At 42.8% G+C, this 18,766-nt stretch overlaps 1 protein-coding gene across 4 annotated transcripts in view; it reads left to right on the forward strand.

Moving 5' to 3' along the window:
- Nucleotides 1-18,515, forward strand: part of wt1a (WT1 transcription factor a) — a 24,426-nt gene extending 5,911 nt beyond the window's left edge. Inside the window, exons 4-9 of one of the 4 annotated variants that reach the window (XM_019876969.1) lie at nucleotides 1,887-1,970; nucleotides 11,974-12,073; nucleotides 14,806-14,950; nucleotides 15,850-15,939; nucleotides 17,795-17,887; nucleotides 18,069-18,515. In XM_019876969.1, coding sequence (XP_019732528.1) covers nucleotides 1,887-1,970; nucleotides 11,974-12,073; nucleotides 14,806-14,950; nucleotides 15,850-15,939; nucleotides 17,795-17,887; nucleotides 18,069-18,190 — 634 coding nt within the window. In that variant the 3' untranslated portion in view covers nucleotides 18,191-18,515. The remainder of the gene's footprint in view (nucleotides 1-1,886; nucleotides 1,971-11,973; nucleotides 12,074-14,805; nucleotides 14,951-15,849; nucleotides 15,940-17,794; nucleotides 17,888-18,068) is intronic. The other 3 variants (XM_019876971.1, XM_019876972.1, XM_019876973.1) reach the window with 3 other exon arrangements.
- The last annotated feature ends 251 nt before the right edge of the window (nucleotides 18,516-18,766 follow it).

An 18,766-nucleotide genomic window follows, 5' to 3' on the forward strand; every position in this document is an offset into this window, starting at 1 on the left:
CCTTTTCGGAATCTTTTCATTTTGATCAGGGATTTTTTTTCTCATGAGCAGCAAGGACACCATTTATGTAAAGGACTAATTGTGGTGAAATTTGACCAAATTCTTACCTCTCAGTGGTAGAGCGTCCAGAAGTTTTCCCCTTATTATATAATGCTGTCATTTCCAGCGAGGGTGCCGTGTTACATTTCTGTGACAGATCATCAGATATGCTGTGGGAAATTATTCCTTTTGAACGGTTTGAACATTTTGATTTTACTGACCACCAATACTGTGTTCATACATCTATGCCAGCGACGCATAGTGACAGGCAGAGGAATTACCGGTAAATGCTCTTTCACTAGAAGGCAGAATGTGCAAGTTATCTTTTTGCCCATGGTGCCATTCATATAACAACGTAATAGATTTTTGTTGAACTAAAAAGACCTTAGATTCACACCGAACAGAGTACATTTGTGAGTAAATCAAGACATGATCATTATTGTTTCAAGGTCCAGACTTTCTGCACCAAATTTGTTTGGTGATAGTGTGCTGCGAGATTTTTAATGTAAAATGAGCCCAGTCAAGGTTGACTCCACTTTTTCAATGGTACCCATTCAGCTATCAAAAAAAATCCCCTTTTCGGAATCTTTTCATTTTGATCAGGGATTTTGCTCCACTTTTTCAATGGTATCCATTCAGCTATCAAAAAAAAAATCACCTTTTCGGAATCTTTTCATTTTGATCAGGGATTTTTTTTCTCATGAGCAGCAAGGACACCATTTATGTAAAGGACTAATTGTGGTGAAATTTGACCAAATTCTTACCTCTCAGTGGTACAGCGTCCAGAAGTTTTCCCCTTATTATATAATGCTGTCATTTCCAGCGAGGGTGCCGTGTTACATTTCTGTGACAGATCATCAGATATGCTGTGGGAAATTATTCCTTTTGAACAGTTTGAACATTTTGATTTTACTGACCACCAATACTGTGTTCATACATCTATGCCAGCGACGCATAGTGACAGGCAGAGGAATTACCGGTAAATGCTCTTTCACTAGAAGGCAGAATGTGCAAGTTATCTTTTTGCCCATGGTGCCATTCATATAACAACGTAATAGATTTTTGTTGAACTAAAAAGACCTTAGTTTCACACCGAATAGAGTATATTTGTGAGTAAATCAAGACAAGATCATTATTGTTTCAAGGTCCAGACTTTCTGAACCAAATTTGTTTGGTGATAGTGTGCTGTGAGATTTTTAATGTAAAATGAGCCCAGTCAAGGTTGGGTAACGAGTATGAACGACATGCGCTGGCTTTTGGATTCTACCATTTAACAGCAAGAACGAAGATATCGGATTAAATGCAAACAAGATTTCGGTTTACACCCCCAAGATTTGTGCTATCAAAAGAACATGCTGTTTTATTACTTTCCAGTCGCAATGTTGAATCTTGCGTCCAGCATCAATGTCAACTCCGTCTGTGCTGTCTGTGTGGGCTCACTCAAAAGTAGCTGTGCGTTGAGCAGGATATCGCGTCTACTCCGGATTGTTTGCAGGCTACAGGTGGTGTATATGGGAGGTTGTAAATCCAGCATCGGTTTGTGTGCATAAATGAGAGCATGGAAGGTCACTCAATGCCTCTTGGCTTTGTTCCATTCATGTTGCCGGTGAGTTCAGCTGCCTTGAGGAGTGTATTATTATCTGCTTTCACTTCAAATTGTGTTGCGGTGTGCTTGCGTATGTGCGTGTGTGTATGTGTGTGTGTTGTCATTTGTCACCAATGTGCTTCCTTTGGGGACAACTTGACGCTATCACAAGGGGCCACTCACCCTCCTCCAGTCCTGGCAATTGACAGTCCTATGCCCAGTTCATGATTTTTTTTTTCTACATCTTGTCTGTCCTCCACAGTGGTGAAAATTTATATCAAATGACCTCTCAGTTGGAGTGTGTGGCTTGGAACCCTGTCAATACACTGGCATCCACCGTGAAGAGGTAGGAACTCATCCATCGCTCTCTTTACGAAGCAGCAGCCAGCAGGGTTTGTGAAAATAGAAAATATCGTGCAGAAACGAGGGGGGCACTAGTACCTGATTTTAGGCAGTGAAATTACTGAAGTGTACATGGCAATGTGGTTTTTGCATATTTGTTATGTGACAGGGTGGATGAGTGGTTCGCACATCTGGCTCATTGTTCTGACGATCAGGATTTGAATCAGGGCTCCTGCATATTTTATGTAAGCTATGTCTTGCAATTGGCTGACAAGCAGTGCACGCTGTACCACACGTCTCACCCAAAGTCAGCTGGGATCGACTCCAAGTCACTCGTAACATAGTGAGGAAAAGCAATATGAAAAACGGATGGACAGATAGTTTATTGTGTTTTTCTGTTGCGTCATTTATTTAGGCGGCCCGGTGATCCAGTGGTTAGCGCGTCAACCTCACAGTGCAGAGGTACCGGGTTCGATTCCAGCTCCGGCTTCCCTGTGTGGAGTTTGCATGTTCTCCCCGTGCCTGTGTGGGTTTTCTCCGGGTACTCCACTTTCCTCACACATTCCAAAAACATGTGTGGCAGGCTCACTGAACACTGTATTCTAAATGGTCCGTAGGTGTGAGTGTGAGCGCGGATGGTTGTTCGTCTCTGTGTGCCCTGTGATTTGCTGGCAACTGGTTCAGGGTGTCCCCTGCCTTCTGCCCGAAGATGGCTGGGATAGGCTCCAGCACCCTCTGAGACCCTTGTGAGGATAAAGCGGTTTGGAAAATGGATGGATGGATGGATGGATAATTTATTTAATAAGATATTGTACTGGGCGGCCCAGAGGCCGACTGGTTAGCGCGTCGACCTCACAGTGCAGAGGTGCAGGGATCGATTCTGTCTCCGGCCTCCCTGTGTGGAGTTTGCATGTTCTCCCCGTTCCTGTGTGGGTTTTCTCCGGACACTCAGGTTTCCTCCCAAATTCCAAAAACATGCATGGCAGGTTAATGGAACACTCTAAATTATCCCTTGGTGTGAGTGTGAGCGCGGATGGTTGTTTGTCTATGTGTGCCCTGCGATTGGTTGGCAACCAGTTCAGTTTGCCTGGAGACAGCTGGGACAGGCTCCAGCACCCCCTGCAACCCTTTTGAGAATAAAGCAGATCAGAAAAATTGAATGGAAATGGTCTTGTACTGATGATGAAATGTGTGCATTTTCAAATACAGTGTGTCCACATCAAGAAAGCAAAAAAAAAAAAAAAAGCCAATCAATGGGGGATGGAATGGGTGGGCGAGAATGGTCAATCATCATATTCATGTAATCTGTTGACCGTATTTTCTACTCTTGTTCAATGAAGGCCTGACTGACTGAAGCAATCAGATCATTTACAATGATGCAAGCTTTGTGCAGTCGACACTAAACGAGCCAGTACCACCAAAAGGTGTCTTTGAGACTTCCTCCATTCTCCAGCCAACAATAAACATCATAAAAAAATGACCTTTGCTTTCATCTTTGTCATTTAATATCATACATGACGTTTTGGGGTTCATTTGAAATATATTTCTTTTGGAATTGCTGTACATCAGTACAGAAGAAGGAAGGTCAAAAAGTTGTTTGAGAATTGTACTTTATCTTATTTTATGACATTAAAATGAAGCATTATAAAATAAAATCTGATAAGAAAATGAATCCGCTCTGAAAATAATTGAAACTATCAAATTAAAAAAAATACAAGTCAAACTGAAATAACTGCAATGAAAAATCCAAAACCATTATAACCCTGTCAGCATCTAGGAAATCTGTGAATTGAGTTATATTTTGTAACGTTTGATCTTTCTCACAATGAGTGTTGATTTACTTGATGCCCATTACATCGTGTTGTTTCATGCTGACATGCCAGAAACAAAAGTTCTTGGTCTGGAGCTCTTTCAAACAATTGTGAATCATCCACTAAGGACCACAATCGTTTTCATCCTAATTTGGACACCCAATGTCTGTTGACCTCCTTTTGGTAGTTTGTTCTGTATTTTGGCAACAATCTTTGAGGTTTAAGGATTCAACAGGTGAAAAACAATGCTTGTAGTGTCGCAAACTTGTTTATTCTGTGGGTCACATGCTTTTTAATTCAATTTCTGCTCAGAAAACAGTCAGGGGCTAACAATTGTCAATGTCAAACCTGTTCAAGAGTCAGGATCACAAAAACTTTGGTCGAGGTCTGGACTCTGTGACTGTGATGTAAAACCAAATGATTGCCAATGAGGAAGTGACCTTTAGATTTCATTGTTGTTTGACACAAAAATTGTAGCTGGGATTGGTTTTGTATGACCTGCCTCCTCCTTATAAAAATCACAAGAATAGAGACAGAGAGAAGAGTTTGCAACCATCAGATAAGCGTTAGCCTTGCTTGTCTGGCAGTCTACATGCACTATGGCTTGTGTCATCTTGACTACATGACACACCATAAGTGTAGTAAGACCACACCAGCAAATTCCATCCCCATAATCTGTTATGTGTGTGAGGGCTGTAACATTTGAAAAATCAACTTAGGATGGTAGCTATGAATGTAATGTTTGGCTTCAGTCGTGATGCGTAAACCAAAGTAAGCACAATAACCATGTGCGGTTTAATAGATTTTCTTGCAACCATGGATGCACGCAAGCATGAAAGACGAGAAAATGAGAAGGCAGAACCAAAAAGCCGTTGCAAAGCAATGGACCAGTTAATATACTAATAATGCTGAGGTGGATGGAGCCACAAAGAAAGGGAGTTGCCTTACTAAAAATGTAATCAGAAGACAAACCGTAGACCCTGAGATAAATACTGTCAACCCAACTCCATCTACACAAGGTTGAAAGAAGCAATGAGAGAACACACAGCAGTACTTACTAAGATTTAAGGACTAAGGAAATGAGCAGGAGAATGAAGTGGGTCAGCAAATACACAGAGGCGATGGAAACAAGCGTCTGAAAATAATACATCACTTTCCTTCCTCTGTGACCAACTTTAATGTTTTCAAGGACAGCGGTGACTAAAGTGGACAGCTTATCATGTTACCTGGTCACAGGTTGTCATTATTGGTGCATGAAAGGGTTAAATAATGTGGCAAAATGATGGCCAACAGATGCAACAAGAAAGTTCCGCCCACCTGCACATCCAAAGATGCCTGAAAAGAAAACAAGATTGAACAGGGAAAAAAAGATAACAATGAACGCTGATTTAGGTGGATTTAGAGAGGGGATTGTGTAAAGTGAGTTAACTTCATGGATTGCACCTCTTTAACATTCTTGATCACGGTGATACAACTTAGTTTTTAAAATAGTACTGTGTGAACCTCCGAGGCGAGTCACAATAACATTAAGGTCCCGATTTTCGTGCTGAGTACAAGTCTAGCACAAAGGCAGTTTAACTGTGTGCATGACTGGAGTTGTCATTCTTGTAGTATGTTGCTATACTTTGCGCAGGTCGAATTGGGTGAAAAAGGGGCGTTTGCACCTTTGTGCGCAATTGTGGGATGGAATTAGTCTTTTTCCAGCCTATCCTAGTGGTATCCCTCTTTCAGATCCAAATTGAGGCGGTCCAGTTGCACTCAGCCCAAGTACACCGTACTTGACATTGCAGTATCAGAATTAGACTCGTTGGGGTCTGTGCACTGTAAGCGCTTGCGGATGATGCAGTTGGCCGTTCATGTGGCATGGCCAATTGGAGACCGGCCTGGTCACAGGTTGTCATTATTGGTGCATGAAAGGGTTAAATAATGTGGCAAAATGATGGCCAACAGATGCAACAAGAAAGTTCCGCCCACCTGCACATCCAAAGATGCCTGAAAAGAAAACAAGATTGAACAGGGAAAAAAAGATAACAATGAACGCTGATTTAGGTGGATTTAGAGAGGGGATTGTGTAAAGTGAGTTAACTTCATGGATTGCACCTCTTTAACATTCTTGATCACGGTGATACAACTTAGTTTTTAAAATAGTACTGTGTGAACCTCCGAGGCGAGTCACAATAACATTAAGGTCCCGATTTTCGTGCTGAGTACAAGTCTAGCACAAAGGCAGTTTAACTGTGTGCATGACTGGAGTTGTCATTCTTGTAGTATGTTGCTATACTTTGCGCAGGTCGAATTGGGTGAAAAAGGGGCGTTTGCACCTTTGTGCGCAATTGTGGGATGGAATTAGTCTTTTTCCAGCCTATCCTAGTGGTATCCCTCTTTCAGATCCAAATTGAGGCGGTCCAGTTGCACTCAGCCCAAGTACGCCATACTTGATATTGCAGTATCAGAATTAGACTCGTTGGGGTCTGCGCACTGTAAGCGCTCCCCTTGCGGATGATGCAGTTGGCCGTTCATGTGGCATGGCCAATTGGAGACCGGTTTGCACCCCCGATCATGTGGCTGTGTGTGACAACCTCCCACCAAACAATAGTGACGAGGGTGCTAATATATTTTAAGATGATAATGATTCTAATTAGTTCACCATACACATCCGTGGCGCACTGAATTTGTAACCACATTTGCAGATGGTGGATTGCCCAGTGAGGCGTGGCGCGTCTACCACATTCATAAACACGCTGAACTAGAACGCTGTCCCGGAAGGAAAATGATGATACGCTCGTTTTTATGCCGAGGGCAGAATACTTTCTGTTCCCAAATTGAGTGGGGGGCAAGGCAATTCCATGTGCTAGAATGCCCAAAGAGATGCAACACGGACCCAAACATGGTAGACTAAACTTGCACCAGCACGAAATGAAGCTACTCCCATTTTGGTATGTTGCTATACTTTGCACAGGTCAAATTGAGTGTAAAGGGGCGTTTGCAGCTTTATGCGCAATTGTGGGATGGAATTAGTCTTTTTCCAGCCTATCCTAGTGGTATCCCTCTTTCGGATCCAAATTGAGGCGGTCCAGTTGCACTCAGCCCAAGTACACCGTACTTGACATTGCAGTATCAGAATTAGACTCGTTGGGGTCTGTGCACTGTAAGCGCTTGCGGATGATGCAGTTGGCCGTTCATGTGGCATGGCCAATTGGAGACCGGTTTGCACCCCCGATCATGTGGCTGTGTGTGACAACCTCCCACCAAACAATAGTGACGAGGGTGCTAATATATTTTAAGATGATAATGATTCTAATTAGTTCACCATACACATCCGTGGCGCACTGAATTTGTAACCACATTTGCAGATGGTGGATTGCCCAGTGAGGCGTGGCGCGTCTACCACATTCATAAACACGCTGAACTAGAACGCTGTCCCGGAAGGAAAATGATGATACGCTCGTTTTTATGCCGAGGGCAGAATACTTTCTGTTCCCAAATTGAGTGGGGGGCAAGGCAATTCCATGTGCTAGAATGCCCAAAGAGATGCAACACGGACCCAAACATGGTAGACTAAACTTGCACCAGCACGAAATGAAGCTACTCCCATTTTTACGCCGAGCGCATGGGTGCCAGTCTCCTAAAATAGGGCCCTAAACATAGATAGCTGACTTCTTAGTCACATTCGATTACTGTTCTTATTCTTTTGTACTCTCTTCTTCTCTTGATATTTTTGTCAATCTATTGTTGCTGTAGCCATTTTGCACAGGACAAAGATGTACAGTATATCTCTAAATTCCATTATGTTTTAATGGTCATCATCCAACACAGTATTTCTCATCATTGTCATACTTAACTCACTGAACCTTAGTCTCACATTGTGGTGTATGCTGACGTCGCACGTGACTTTGGTCAGACTTCAAATCAAACCATTTTGGGGTCATTTTACCTTGGACATTCCGCTATACTTGGATCAGAGTGATAAATGCCAAGTCACCATACAAAGTCCATTTGTATCATACGGGATGAACGGGATAGTTGAGATCACCCAAGAAAGTAGTTTGCCTTCTCCATTAGTCACAAATTTTCCACTGCTCTCCTTCAGCTTTTTAAAAATTATTTTATTTCAGGGCTAAAATACAACTAATATAAATGCAAATTGATCCAGAGCTCACAGCTGTCCGGTCACTTTCTCCAATGCAAACAGGCTTTGGCCTATTTGTTTTGTGTTCCTCGTGCTTCCAGTTTTGTAATCTGGTTTGCTGTGTCTTTGCCTTCCTGCTTCGTCAAGTAAACTCTGACAGACAAACTAATACTTGAATTTCCTACATCAGAATCCTGATGTCCAGTTTTTGAAATGCTGCTGCATCCATCACCCCTTTTCATGGTCACATTGAAGCCCAAATATGCAAGTAGAAACAAAATTAGTAAAAAAAAAAAAGAAAAAAGTATAACAAATGCAGTTCAAAGGTCCACCCACACTGTGCTACTGTAGTGTCATCATGACCTGCAAATGCCTTCGAGTCAGCAGGCATCCATCATAGCAAATGAACGCATGCGTGTGTGTGGGGGGGCAGGGGTGCATGTGTACAAGTGTATGTCCCTTATCAAGTTGTGTGCGTTCATGAAAGAGTAGAAGAAAGAAGTAATTGGGTTGTTTTTTTTTCCCAGCGGTCTACTTTCCAGTGTATTGATGTGTATTTATCATGATGAAAGTTTTATGAAAATGTCTTGTATCAAGCTTTTCATTTCTACTGCTCTGTCAATCGGTGACACAGCAAAGCATGAGGGAGTAAGGTTGAGGAGGAAGAGATGAGAGGGAGGAAGAGGTGGGGGTCGATGGTAGAGAATGAGATAAAGAGAAACTGGATCGGGCTAAGGAGGAAGAGGAAGTATTGGGGAGTTGAGCACAGCTTGAGTTTAGGTCACACAAACACATGCAAGCTGCATGTAAGTTTGTGAATTTGTGAGTGCATTAAACTTAAGGCTCGAGCTGCTGTATTATATTTCTATGATATGTATATTATAGAATTATAGTTGATTTAGGATGGAGTTATCTCAGGTGGTTCTCAGTAGACACTGGCACAATGCAATTAGTTTGAATGCAAGAGATGTACCCAAAGTTCCAATTTTACAAAGACAGTGCGAATCACTTTTGAATACCACTGTGAGCGAGATATCGCATTTGTAATATGGTGCTTGCGGTTTGCAGCAGTGTCGAACTGCAATACATCTTATACTGGGAGTTGTTTTTAATATTATAATTACCTTATTTTGGCTGATAAAAGGAACCATTGTTCTGACATCATTCGACTGGGACCTGCAAAACTGTGCTGTGGTTGTATTTCAACAATCACAGGTGTAAAGACATTATGATGGTGACATTGACAGTTCAGCAGATGCATATACAAGATTCTGCTTGCTTGCAAATAGATGGAAATACACACCTTTCAAAAGCAAGAGCTCTCGCAGTGGAAGTTATCAGAAGATGTTGAAGGTTACTCTTGCAGATGTGTCTCACAATGAAAGTGTTGTTCCAATCTTCCACATGTGATGTGCTGTGATGATAAGCCATTCAACTGCTGGGTGGTCAACAGAATAAAACACAGAAAAGAACAGAGAAGAAAAGTTCTGCATTCCTATGAGCCCAAACGTGTGAAGTACTCATTACAAGTATTACATTAATTATAACAGGAATACTTTTTTGTACTCCGTCGATCCATCCACCCATTCTCTTCCGCTTGTCCGGGGTTGGGTCGTGGGGGAAACAGCTTTAGTAGGGAAGACCAGACTTCCTTCTTCCCAGCCATTTCTTCCAGCTCTTCTCAGGGGATCCCAAGGCGATCCCAGGCCAGCCAGGAGACATAGTCTCTCCAGCATGTCCTGGGTCGTCCCTGGAGCCTCCTGCCAGTGGAACATGGCCGGAACACCTCACCAGGTGTCCAGGAGGCATACTAATCAGATAATCAACCCACCTCATCTGGCTCCTCTCGATGTGGATGAGAAGCACCTCGAATCATAGCTCCTCCCGGATGACCGAGCTTCTCACCTTTATCTCTAAGGGAGAGCTCGGACACCCTGCGAAGAAAACTCATTTCGGCTGCTTGTATCCGGGATCTCGTTCTTTCGGTCATGACCCATAGCTTGTGACCAAAGGTGAGGAACATAGATCCACCAGTAAAGTGAGGGCTTCGCATTTGGGCTCAGCTCCTTTCTCAACCACGACAAACCTATATAAAATCTGCATCACAGCAAACACTGTCCTGCTCTGCCTGTCGATCTACCGCTCCATCCTGCCCTCACTCATGAACAAGACATACTTAAACTCCTCCACTTGGGATAAGATTCCATCCCCGACTCAGAGAGGGCACTCCAACATTTTCTGACTGAGGACCATTGTTTCAGATTTGGAGGTGCTGATTTTCATCCCACCCGCTTCACACTCGGCTGCAAATTGCTCCACTGAGGGTTGGAGATCCCAGATTGAAGAAACCAACAGCATCATATCATCTGCAAAAGGCAGAGATGCAATACTGAAACCACCAAACCGGACACCCTCAACGCCTCGGCTGCACCTTGAAATTCTGTTCATAAAATTTATTAACAGAATTGGTGACAAAGGGCAGCCTTGGGGGAGTACAACCCTCACTGGAAATGAATCTGACTGACTGCTGACAATGCGAAGCAAACTCTGACATTGGTAGTATAGGGACAGAACAGCCTGTATTAGGGGGCTCGGAACCCCATACCTCCAATGCACCTCCCGCTGAACACCCCAAGGGACACTGTTGAGCCCCTTCTCCAAGTCCACAAAGTACATGTAGACTGGTTGGGAGAACTCCCATGCACCCTCACGGACGCTGCCAAGGGTGTAGAGCTGGTCCACTGTTCCACCACACTGTTCCTCCTGAATCTGAGAGTCAACTTCCTCACGGACCCTCCTCTCCAGCCCCTCTGAATAGACCTCACCAGGGAGGCTGAGGAGTGTGATCCCTCTGAGGTTGGAACATACCCTCTGGTCCCCCTTCTCAAAAAGAGGTACCGCCACCCCGGCCTGCCAATCCCAAGGCACTCTCCCCAATAACCACAAGATGTTGCAGAAGCGTGTCAACCAGCATAGCCCCACAACATCCAGAGCCTTGAAGAACTCCGGGCGGATCTCATCCACCCGCTTTGCAACCAAGGAGCTTTTTAACCACCTCGGTGACTTCAACCTCAACAAGGGATAGGAGAGGCCACCCCAGAGTCCCAAGTCTCTATTTCCTCTAAGGAAGGCATGTAGTTGAGAAAGTCTTCGAAATAATCCGCCCAAGGGCTCACAATGTCCCGGGTTGAGGTCAGCAATGCACCATTGACACTGTACACAATGTTAGTGGTGCACTGCTTCCCCCTCCTGAGACATCGGAATAGCGGACCAGAATTTCCTCAAAGCCATCCGGATGTTGGCTTCCGTGGCCTCACCAAACTTGTCCCACGCCCGAGTTTTTGCCTCGGCAACCGCCGAAGCTGGTGCAGGGCCATACAGCAGGTCCTTTGTCATTGAACTCCAACTTGAGGCCTGGCTCTCAAACTGGTCACCATCCGAGCCAACGAAAACATGTTCTGCTTCGTTCGTTCATTCTATGTTTCTGAGCGGTGCTTTGTCTGGTCCCTCACCGAGAACTTGCTTGCCCTGGGTGACCTTAACATGGACATAAAGTCCACGACAATTGAGCTCCTCAGGTCACTGAGACACAAATTCATCCACCATGGTAAGGTGATGGCTGAAGGATGACGAGTTTGATCAACGGTATCTATATAATGAGTCATTTCTGTGTGGTATATGTAATTCCTGTGCGTGTGTGGGTCTCTTCACATACAGTCTTCGTCCCACTGTACAAAGATTAGATTCACTGAAGATTCTGAATGTGAGTGGGGGTTGTTGTCTGTCTCTGTACTCTATCCTTCATTCCATGATTAATGTACCCGAAAATCATGCAAATGGTTGGACCTGGAAGTACATTAACATGAATCAAACAGTTCTTTTTCAACCTTGTTTTTTCTTCCTTGTCCTCTTGGAGGTTCCACAGAGGGCAGACCACAGATCTTATAGTTGCGCATTCATTTTGTGTGCTGTGTCTATAACTGACATTTTACCTTCATTGGTCCAAGTGATTTTCTTCCAAAAGTTATGCATCCTAATTCACGGCTTGCCTATTTGTGTATTGTCAGTCACACAGGAGGCTACGACAGTGACCCCAGCGCCCCCATGGTGTACAGCTGCAGCACACAGTACCGCATACACACGCATGGCGTCTTCAGGGGAATACAGGTATGCTTGTCTGCAGACTCAGCATTTCAACTTTTAAGTTCACTTCATGTCACTTGTTTATGCTCAGTGAGAACATACTCTATAAGAACATGAAAATTGTAAACGTCGAGGTGGAGTCAAGCGTACACGCTCGCATGAGAATATACAATTACAGTGCTATATCACAATTAAAACAGGGCAGTCGACCTGCAACACAAATGTCACTGCACTTGCCCAGATTGTGTGCTCCTGCTTTAAGTGTTGACCATGTGATGCTTGTGATGAACTTTGTGCCTAACTATGCTTTATGATGTTTCTAATTTTGTACTTGTGATGAGCAATATTTGCCATTTCCCTCTCATTTTCCCTCTCAAGAATTCTGTTTAGACTATGACTGTCATTGCTGCCTTTGTGCAGTAGAGTAGAGTAGTGGACTGTATCAGAATGGTGGGAGACTGTGTTGTATAACAATTGGTGGCATACAGTCTCAATATGAATGATCCATCTGATTTAGGTCAGTTTTGTGTGGTGCTCAATGCGCAGTGATCACACCGCTAGCAACAGGATTAGATTTGTCATCTCTCTGTATTCAGTTCGAGGATCAAGGAAAACTTCTTTCCTCAATGAAGGTGAGTATGAATGTTAAGTCTATGAATGATCATCACCCGAAGAGTCCTCCTCTAGAAGCGAGGTTAACCGTAAGTTGCTAACAGGCTTCTTGATCTTTTGGACTCACTAGCGAAAAATAGCATGGGATTCCGTCACCTTTCACCCCATTCTTTCTTGATTCTCATTGCTCCTTGACATAACTTGGTGGCTTCCTCGCTGGTCTTTCTGAAAGGCGCAACAGCGACCTAAACGGTGGAGTTTGTGAATTAACCATGGCCAAATACAACAGTCTTTATCATGCAATTTACAGTTTGCGCAGGACAGCCAAAGAAGCATGGCAGGAACATGGTCCCCCCTATCCCCGATACAAACGGCACAGCTAGCTCTACTGTCCCCTCTGGCAGATCATTACCCTTTCCAATTAGATTAGTATTTTTTTTTAATCAACGGGCAGATCAGTAATACTCTTTTCCAATCTTTAGAGGCTCATCCAAACCAAGGACTGAATTCAACTGAATTCCTTCAACTATCATCACATTTCCCTTATACCAACATTGTAACGAGTCCATGCAGGTGGGCTGCACTCCCCCAAGGACTGAAAACACAGAGGGAAGGAGGGGTGCTGTTTTGACTTCAGGGCGCACGGACGGGCATTTGATAAAATTGAAGGCTCCTGAGCAGAATAGGAGTGTTTTGTGTGGCAAGACAGACTCTGAGCCATGCCAAGATCAGGTATTGAATGTTTCTGTCCTGATTGTAGCTAACTGTTACCTTTACAGTCAACACTTGAATGGTAGATGACTTTTAGGAATTAGCCATCACACTCACAGGATAGGACTGTGTCTGTCTCGTGACAACAACAAAAAGTCAGTATCTTTGTCAGTGGGCTTTCATCTTTGGCTTCAGGGTCACATACACACTTGCCATGATGCATACTTGCGTATTTTGGGCTAACAAGTGCCAGCAGTAATTCATGCTATGGTAAACGGCGTTCCTTGTAACATGATCAGCCAAGGATTTTTGCTTTATGTATGTATGTTTTGATTTTTCACCAAGTTGGTTATTTCTGACAATCAAACTGGTTGGAGCACTGAGACGGGACTTTCTATTGCACAAGGTTCTCTAAAATTGTTTGATTTCCTCGCCAAAATGTCCTTCGACCAAAAAGATGGCTGGGGTTCTGCTGTTCAGAGTATTGCACTGTCCAAACCTCTGGATGTTCTTGCACTCAGGCCCACATTTCATCTCCAGATTTTGGAAGGAACCATCATGTTACGGCCATGTTACAGTGTTGATTGGTTATCAGCCATCATCGAAATCAGTTTAGAAACTGGACCTGGCATGGCCTTCCAGGATAATGGGCTAAGCTGAAGTCGCTACCTATTTTTTTTCTTTCTGTTCGCAATTCAGTGCAATGTTTTTGAAAATAAAATACAATAAAATTCACTTAGGTACTGCATGCAAAGCTGGCATTGTTCCCATAGTGGCTCAGGATGAAAATAAAATGTATCGTGGCTTTTATGATGATTACGTCACAATTTATAAAAACTACATAATTTTGCCACATTAATTGATTTTCTTGCGACTGGATCAGAGGCCGAAAAGGAAACTAGGAAGGATATGTTACAAATGTAACATTCGCAGGTTTCACAACGGAAGTAGAGAAAACGCCACTCCTCGAAACAACATGCAGAACAGTACAAAAGCTAGGTCTTGCTTTATTCTTCAAATCAGCAAAAATTAAGGTTTTTGTTCAACCATTATTGTGTTTTTGAAGTCATTTCCTGTGGCTCTCCTCCACAGGGCATTAGCAGTGAGCAGCGGGCTTCTAATGAGGCACTCTGGGAAAGGCGTCTGTCTAAAAGGCGTGACTAACAGCTCCCATTGGGCTGCAGTCAAATCGCGGTCACCTTACAGCTAATTATTATCTAATGAAAAGAAGGAAAGAATATGACCATTTTATTTTAATGATCCCAAGAGAGCAAGGCTGATTAAATTACATGATTAGTCTGGTGAATTGAATGGATTAAATTAGATAAATCATATTGTCTATGTGCTTCATTTTACAGGTATGAGGCATTTAATTTGTTTTGTTAATGTGTGTCTGTGTGTGTGTGTGCGCGCGTGTGTGTGCGTGCGCGCAGGATGTAAGGCGGGTGCCCAGCATTGCTCCAGCAATAGTTCGATCGGAGAACAGCGAGAAGCGTCCATTCATGTGTCCACACCCAGGGTGCAACAAGCGTTACTTTAAGCTGTCTCATCTGCAGATGCACGGTCGCAAACACACAGGTAAATTCAAGAGTCTATTGAAAGTTATCGTATGCAGGAACTTTTTTTAATGCTTTTTTTCAGTTCGATTTAGCAAGCGGCCCACACAAACTTTTTATTAGAGCTAAATATTGAAATGCAGGCAAGATATTTTTTTTCAAGCCATTACATTTATTGCTTTTGTTTTTTTCATAATAGTAAAAAGATACTCATGCTAAGAATGATGAACCTGAAAACTATCAATGTAAATGCTATGTGATAATACATTATATTATCGGTTTGTTTTACATTCCCGAATCAGAATTGCCTTGAAATAATAGATTCTCCATTAAATTTCACTTATGTAATACACTACTTGCTGTCTTATCTCCTGCTGACTAGGAGGCTGGACAACCTCTGATTTCTTTATATTTATATTAAAATGTCAAAAGGAAATATTCATAAAGTCGTTAAAAAATCTAAATATATAAAAAAAATGTCACCATAATGCCAAAGTTTACTTGCAATGTTTTAAATAGCAGTTTTTAACTGTCACACAATTTTAACTAATTAGGTTATATGTATAAAAAAACAAAAAAACAAAGAAAAAAAATCCCCTTGCATTGCAAACTTTATATATATTTACACTCTTTGGATGGTTTCAATTGAGAGGTCGCATTGGCTTACTTAATTTTAAGGGTTGAAATGTACGCCAGCATGAATGTCAGACCTCACCCCAATCATTGGATGCTCATTTTGGGGTGATCTTCATATCCTATTAGTGACGTGTGTTAATTCACACGGAATAAATAACAAAAGCTGCATACCTACTTTTACAAGTCTGTGTACTGGTTAATTCTAGATAAACAGACAGACAAGTACAGGGGAACTGTGTGTACTGTGATGCCCTCATTCAACACCCTCTCTTTGTCTGTGCCCAGGGGAGAAACCTTACCACTGTGACGTTGCAGAATGTGGTCGGGGCTTCTCTCGCTCTGACCAGCTCAAAAGACACCAGAGGAGGCACACAGGTTTGATTATCGCCTGACTTCAATAGTTCACTTGTTCCTTCTCTTTGCTCTCTCCCTTTGCTCCAACCTGCCTTGCTTGCATGACTGCCACGATGTATAAAAAGCATTGTTTTCTCTAAGTGGTCTCTTGGCATGTCCAAAGTACCACCCAGAAGCCATATCTGTCCCCAGAGCAGTATTTTTTAATCCAGTAATATAACTACAGTATATTCTAAAAAAAAAAAAAAAAAAACAACGAACACAAGCCATCATATTCGTAAGCCCACAATGCGCCAGTGATGGGAAGAATGAAAATCACATCTGGCTTTTGCGTTCTTGATACACAAAGTCGGCTATATGTCAAGTTGAAGTAAAGACACAGGGATGCCAAATTGCACTGATTTTTATTCAAGGGGTTTACTGTACTGTCTTTACTGTTCACATCAAAACAAACACCAAACAGTCCTTTTTGCTTCCGTGTTAAAACTCACAGCACACCAAAAACTCTCAGTAATTTCACGTAGGGAGAGCGAGGGAGGGAGAGAGAAAAAAATATCTGTCAGCATTGTGACGTCCTTCTGGGTCAGGAGTGTTAAACTTGTTTTTGTCATGGGCCTGATCTTAGTCATGGTTTCCCTTGTGGCACCGTGAGGACTGCGGACCTATTTAAATGTGTGATCGCATTATATTATCACATACACACAACAAATTCATGCATAACTAGTTTTGAAATCAGAAGGCAGTAAATCATTATTTGTTGAACTATTTCTCAATGTATTTTACAGGGGGATTGGCAGCAAAAAAGTACTTGCAATATCTTCTATGCCGGTGTTGTTTAAAGTGAAGAAAATTTGCAAGAAATAGAAAGTGACTCACATGATTTGCCTTCGCAGGCCACATAAAATGCTGTTTTGCGTCAAATCTGGCCTCCGGAGGCCTTGAGTAAGACACCTGTGGTCTGGTTCACCCAAAGGTTGATGACATGTTCCACTGTAGTGGCTCTGATGTCGTCAGTTTATTTCTTACTCGCCTTCTTATCTTCATCCTCCTCTACCGTAATTAAAGTCCAGATAAAATGTTTGAAGACACTATTAGAAAAAAAAGGAGTCGAGCACTGAGTAACTAAACTTGCATTCATAAAGCACAGATGAATAACAATAATAGTGGAGCAATCTTCAATAAGAATAGTTATTCAACCAGTCAATCCACTTCTTCATGTTGTCCAACATTTTGACATTGTGAGATCAAGACAACACCGAACAACTCGTCACCAACGACTCACCTCGTCATCGGCTTCAAACAGATTGTCGTCAGACGGAAATGGCCATTGTGCTTTGAGAGTCAACAGCAGGATGCAAGAGAGACTCGAACAGTCTCAGAATTGGCAACGTGTGGATCAAATATTTTGAAACAAAATTTAAAAACCAAATCTTTTTAAACGTTTATTTTCTTTTGTTTTTGCTTGTTCGATGGTGTGCGTGTGAGTGTGTGTGTGCGTGTGCGTGTGCGTGTGCGTGTGCGTGTGTGTGTGTGTGTGTGTGTGTGTGTTTGTTGAGTATGCCTTTGCACACACATGTTTAAGAAACTAAAAGTGAGTCATGTCAAAGCAGCCCCCGCATCCTTAACTTTTCTGTTTGCGGGTCTTGGAAAAAGTTTGGATGCCCCTGACATTGGATGAGGTTGAAAAAAAAACTGGCAAAGCTTTGGATCAGCTTTCCTGCAAGTCTTTGCTCTACTTTTATTTTTCTTTCTTCCTCACTGAGCGTGTGCGTGCGTGCGTGCGTGTGTGTGTGTGTGTGTGTGTGAGAGAGATGACTATTGCTTTTACTTGTGTGAACCTCCCAACTGCGCGCATGCAAATTGTACATGTGTTTAGGTGTTAAACCCTTCCAATGCGAGACGTGTCAGAGAAAGTTCTCTCGGTCTGACCACCTTAAGACACACACCCGGACTCATACAGGTAAAACAAGTGCGTAAACTTTTATTTTTTCTTTTATACTTCATCTATCTTCATTTTTGCAGTATGTAATAAGATGTTATTTGAGCATAACGGATTAATAGTGCATGCCAAAAATCATGGCTACATAGCAAAAGTTCTGGGATTTTTCTAACCCTACCCTTTATTTGCATGTCTTCCACTCCCACTTCAGGTGAGAAGCCGTTCAACTGCCGTTGGCCAAACTGTCAGAAGAAGTTCGCCCGCAGTGATGAGTTGGTGCGGCACCACAACATGCACCAGAGGAACCTCTCCAAGCTCCAAATGGCCATCTGAGTCTGTGTTCACTCACCGTCGCAAAACGGGAGCTTTGCACGCATCTTGTTGATACTTTTATTCATCCAAGTCAACGCGGTCCATGGGGAGGTTTCCCAAGGTCATTTCATTTCTTTCCTTCTCACAAATACGTGCTCTCACGAAATACACGTGCCCGTTCTTTTTTGGAGTTCAAGTGATCCTCGTGCTTGATAATGAAGATTCAAATTCTTCGCTTCTGCCCGATCTTACCATGACTCACTCTGAGCAATTAATCAAGTTTCACCGAAAAACGTTGCGAGCCACACTTTGACCCAAGAGCATAAAAGCGATTGAATGATTGCGGGAAGAATTTGCACCGCAAAGAAATAATTGAAACCCGAGCCAGCAGATTTGCATCATCTGATCTTAAGAGTCCAATGCAATAGATAGCAAAGTGCGGAAACTCATCTGCGTCATCTCACATTTGGCAGAATTTTTCTTTGGGCTAAATCAGGGTTGTCAAACTCATTTTTGTTGCGGGCCACATTGGAGTCACCGTTTCCCTTGGAGGGCCGTTATGACTGTCAAACCATATGAAGAAGTCAAGAATAATGG

Source organism: Hippocampus comes, unplaced genomic scaffold (genome assembly GCF_001891065.2).
Source record: "Hippocampus comes isolate QL1 unplaced genomic scaffold, H_comes_QL1_v1.1 scaffold110, whole genome shotgun sequence".
In the NCBI taxonomy this organism is placed as follows: domain Eukaryota; kingdom Metazoa; phylum Chordata; class Actinopteri; order Syngnathiformes; family Syngnathidae; genus Hippocampus; species Hippocampus comes.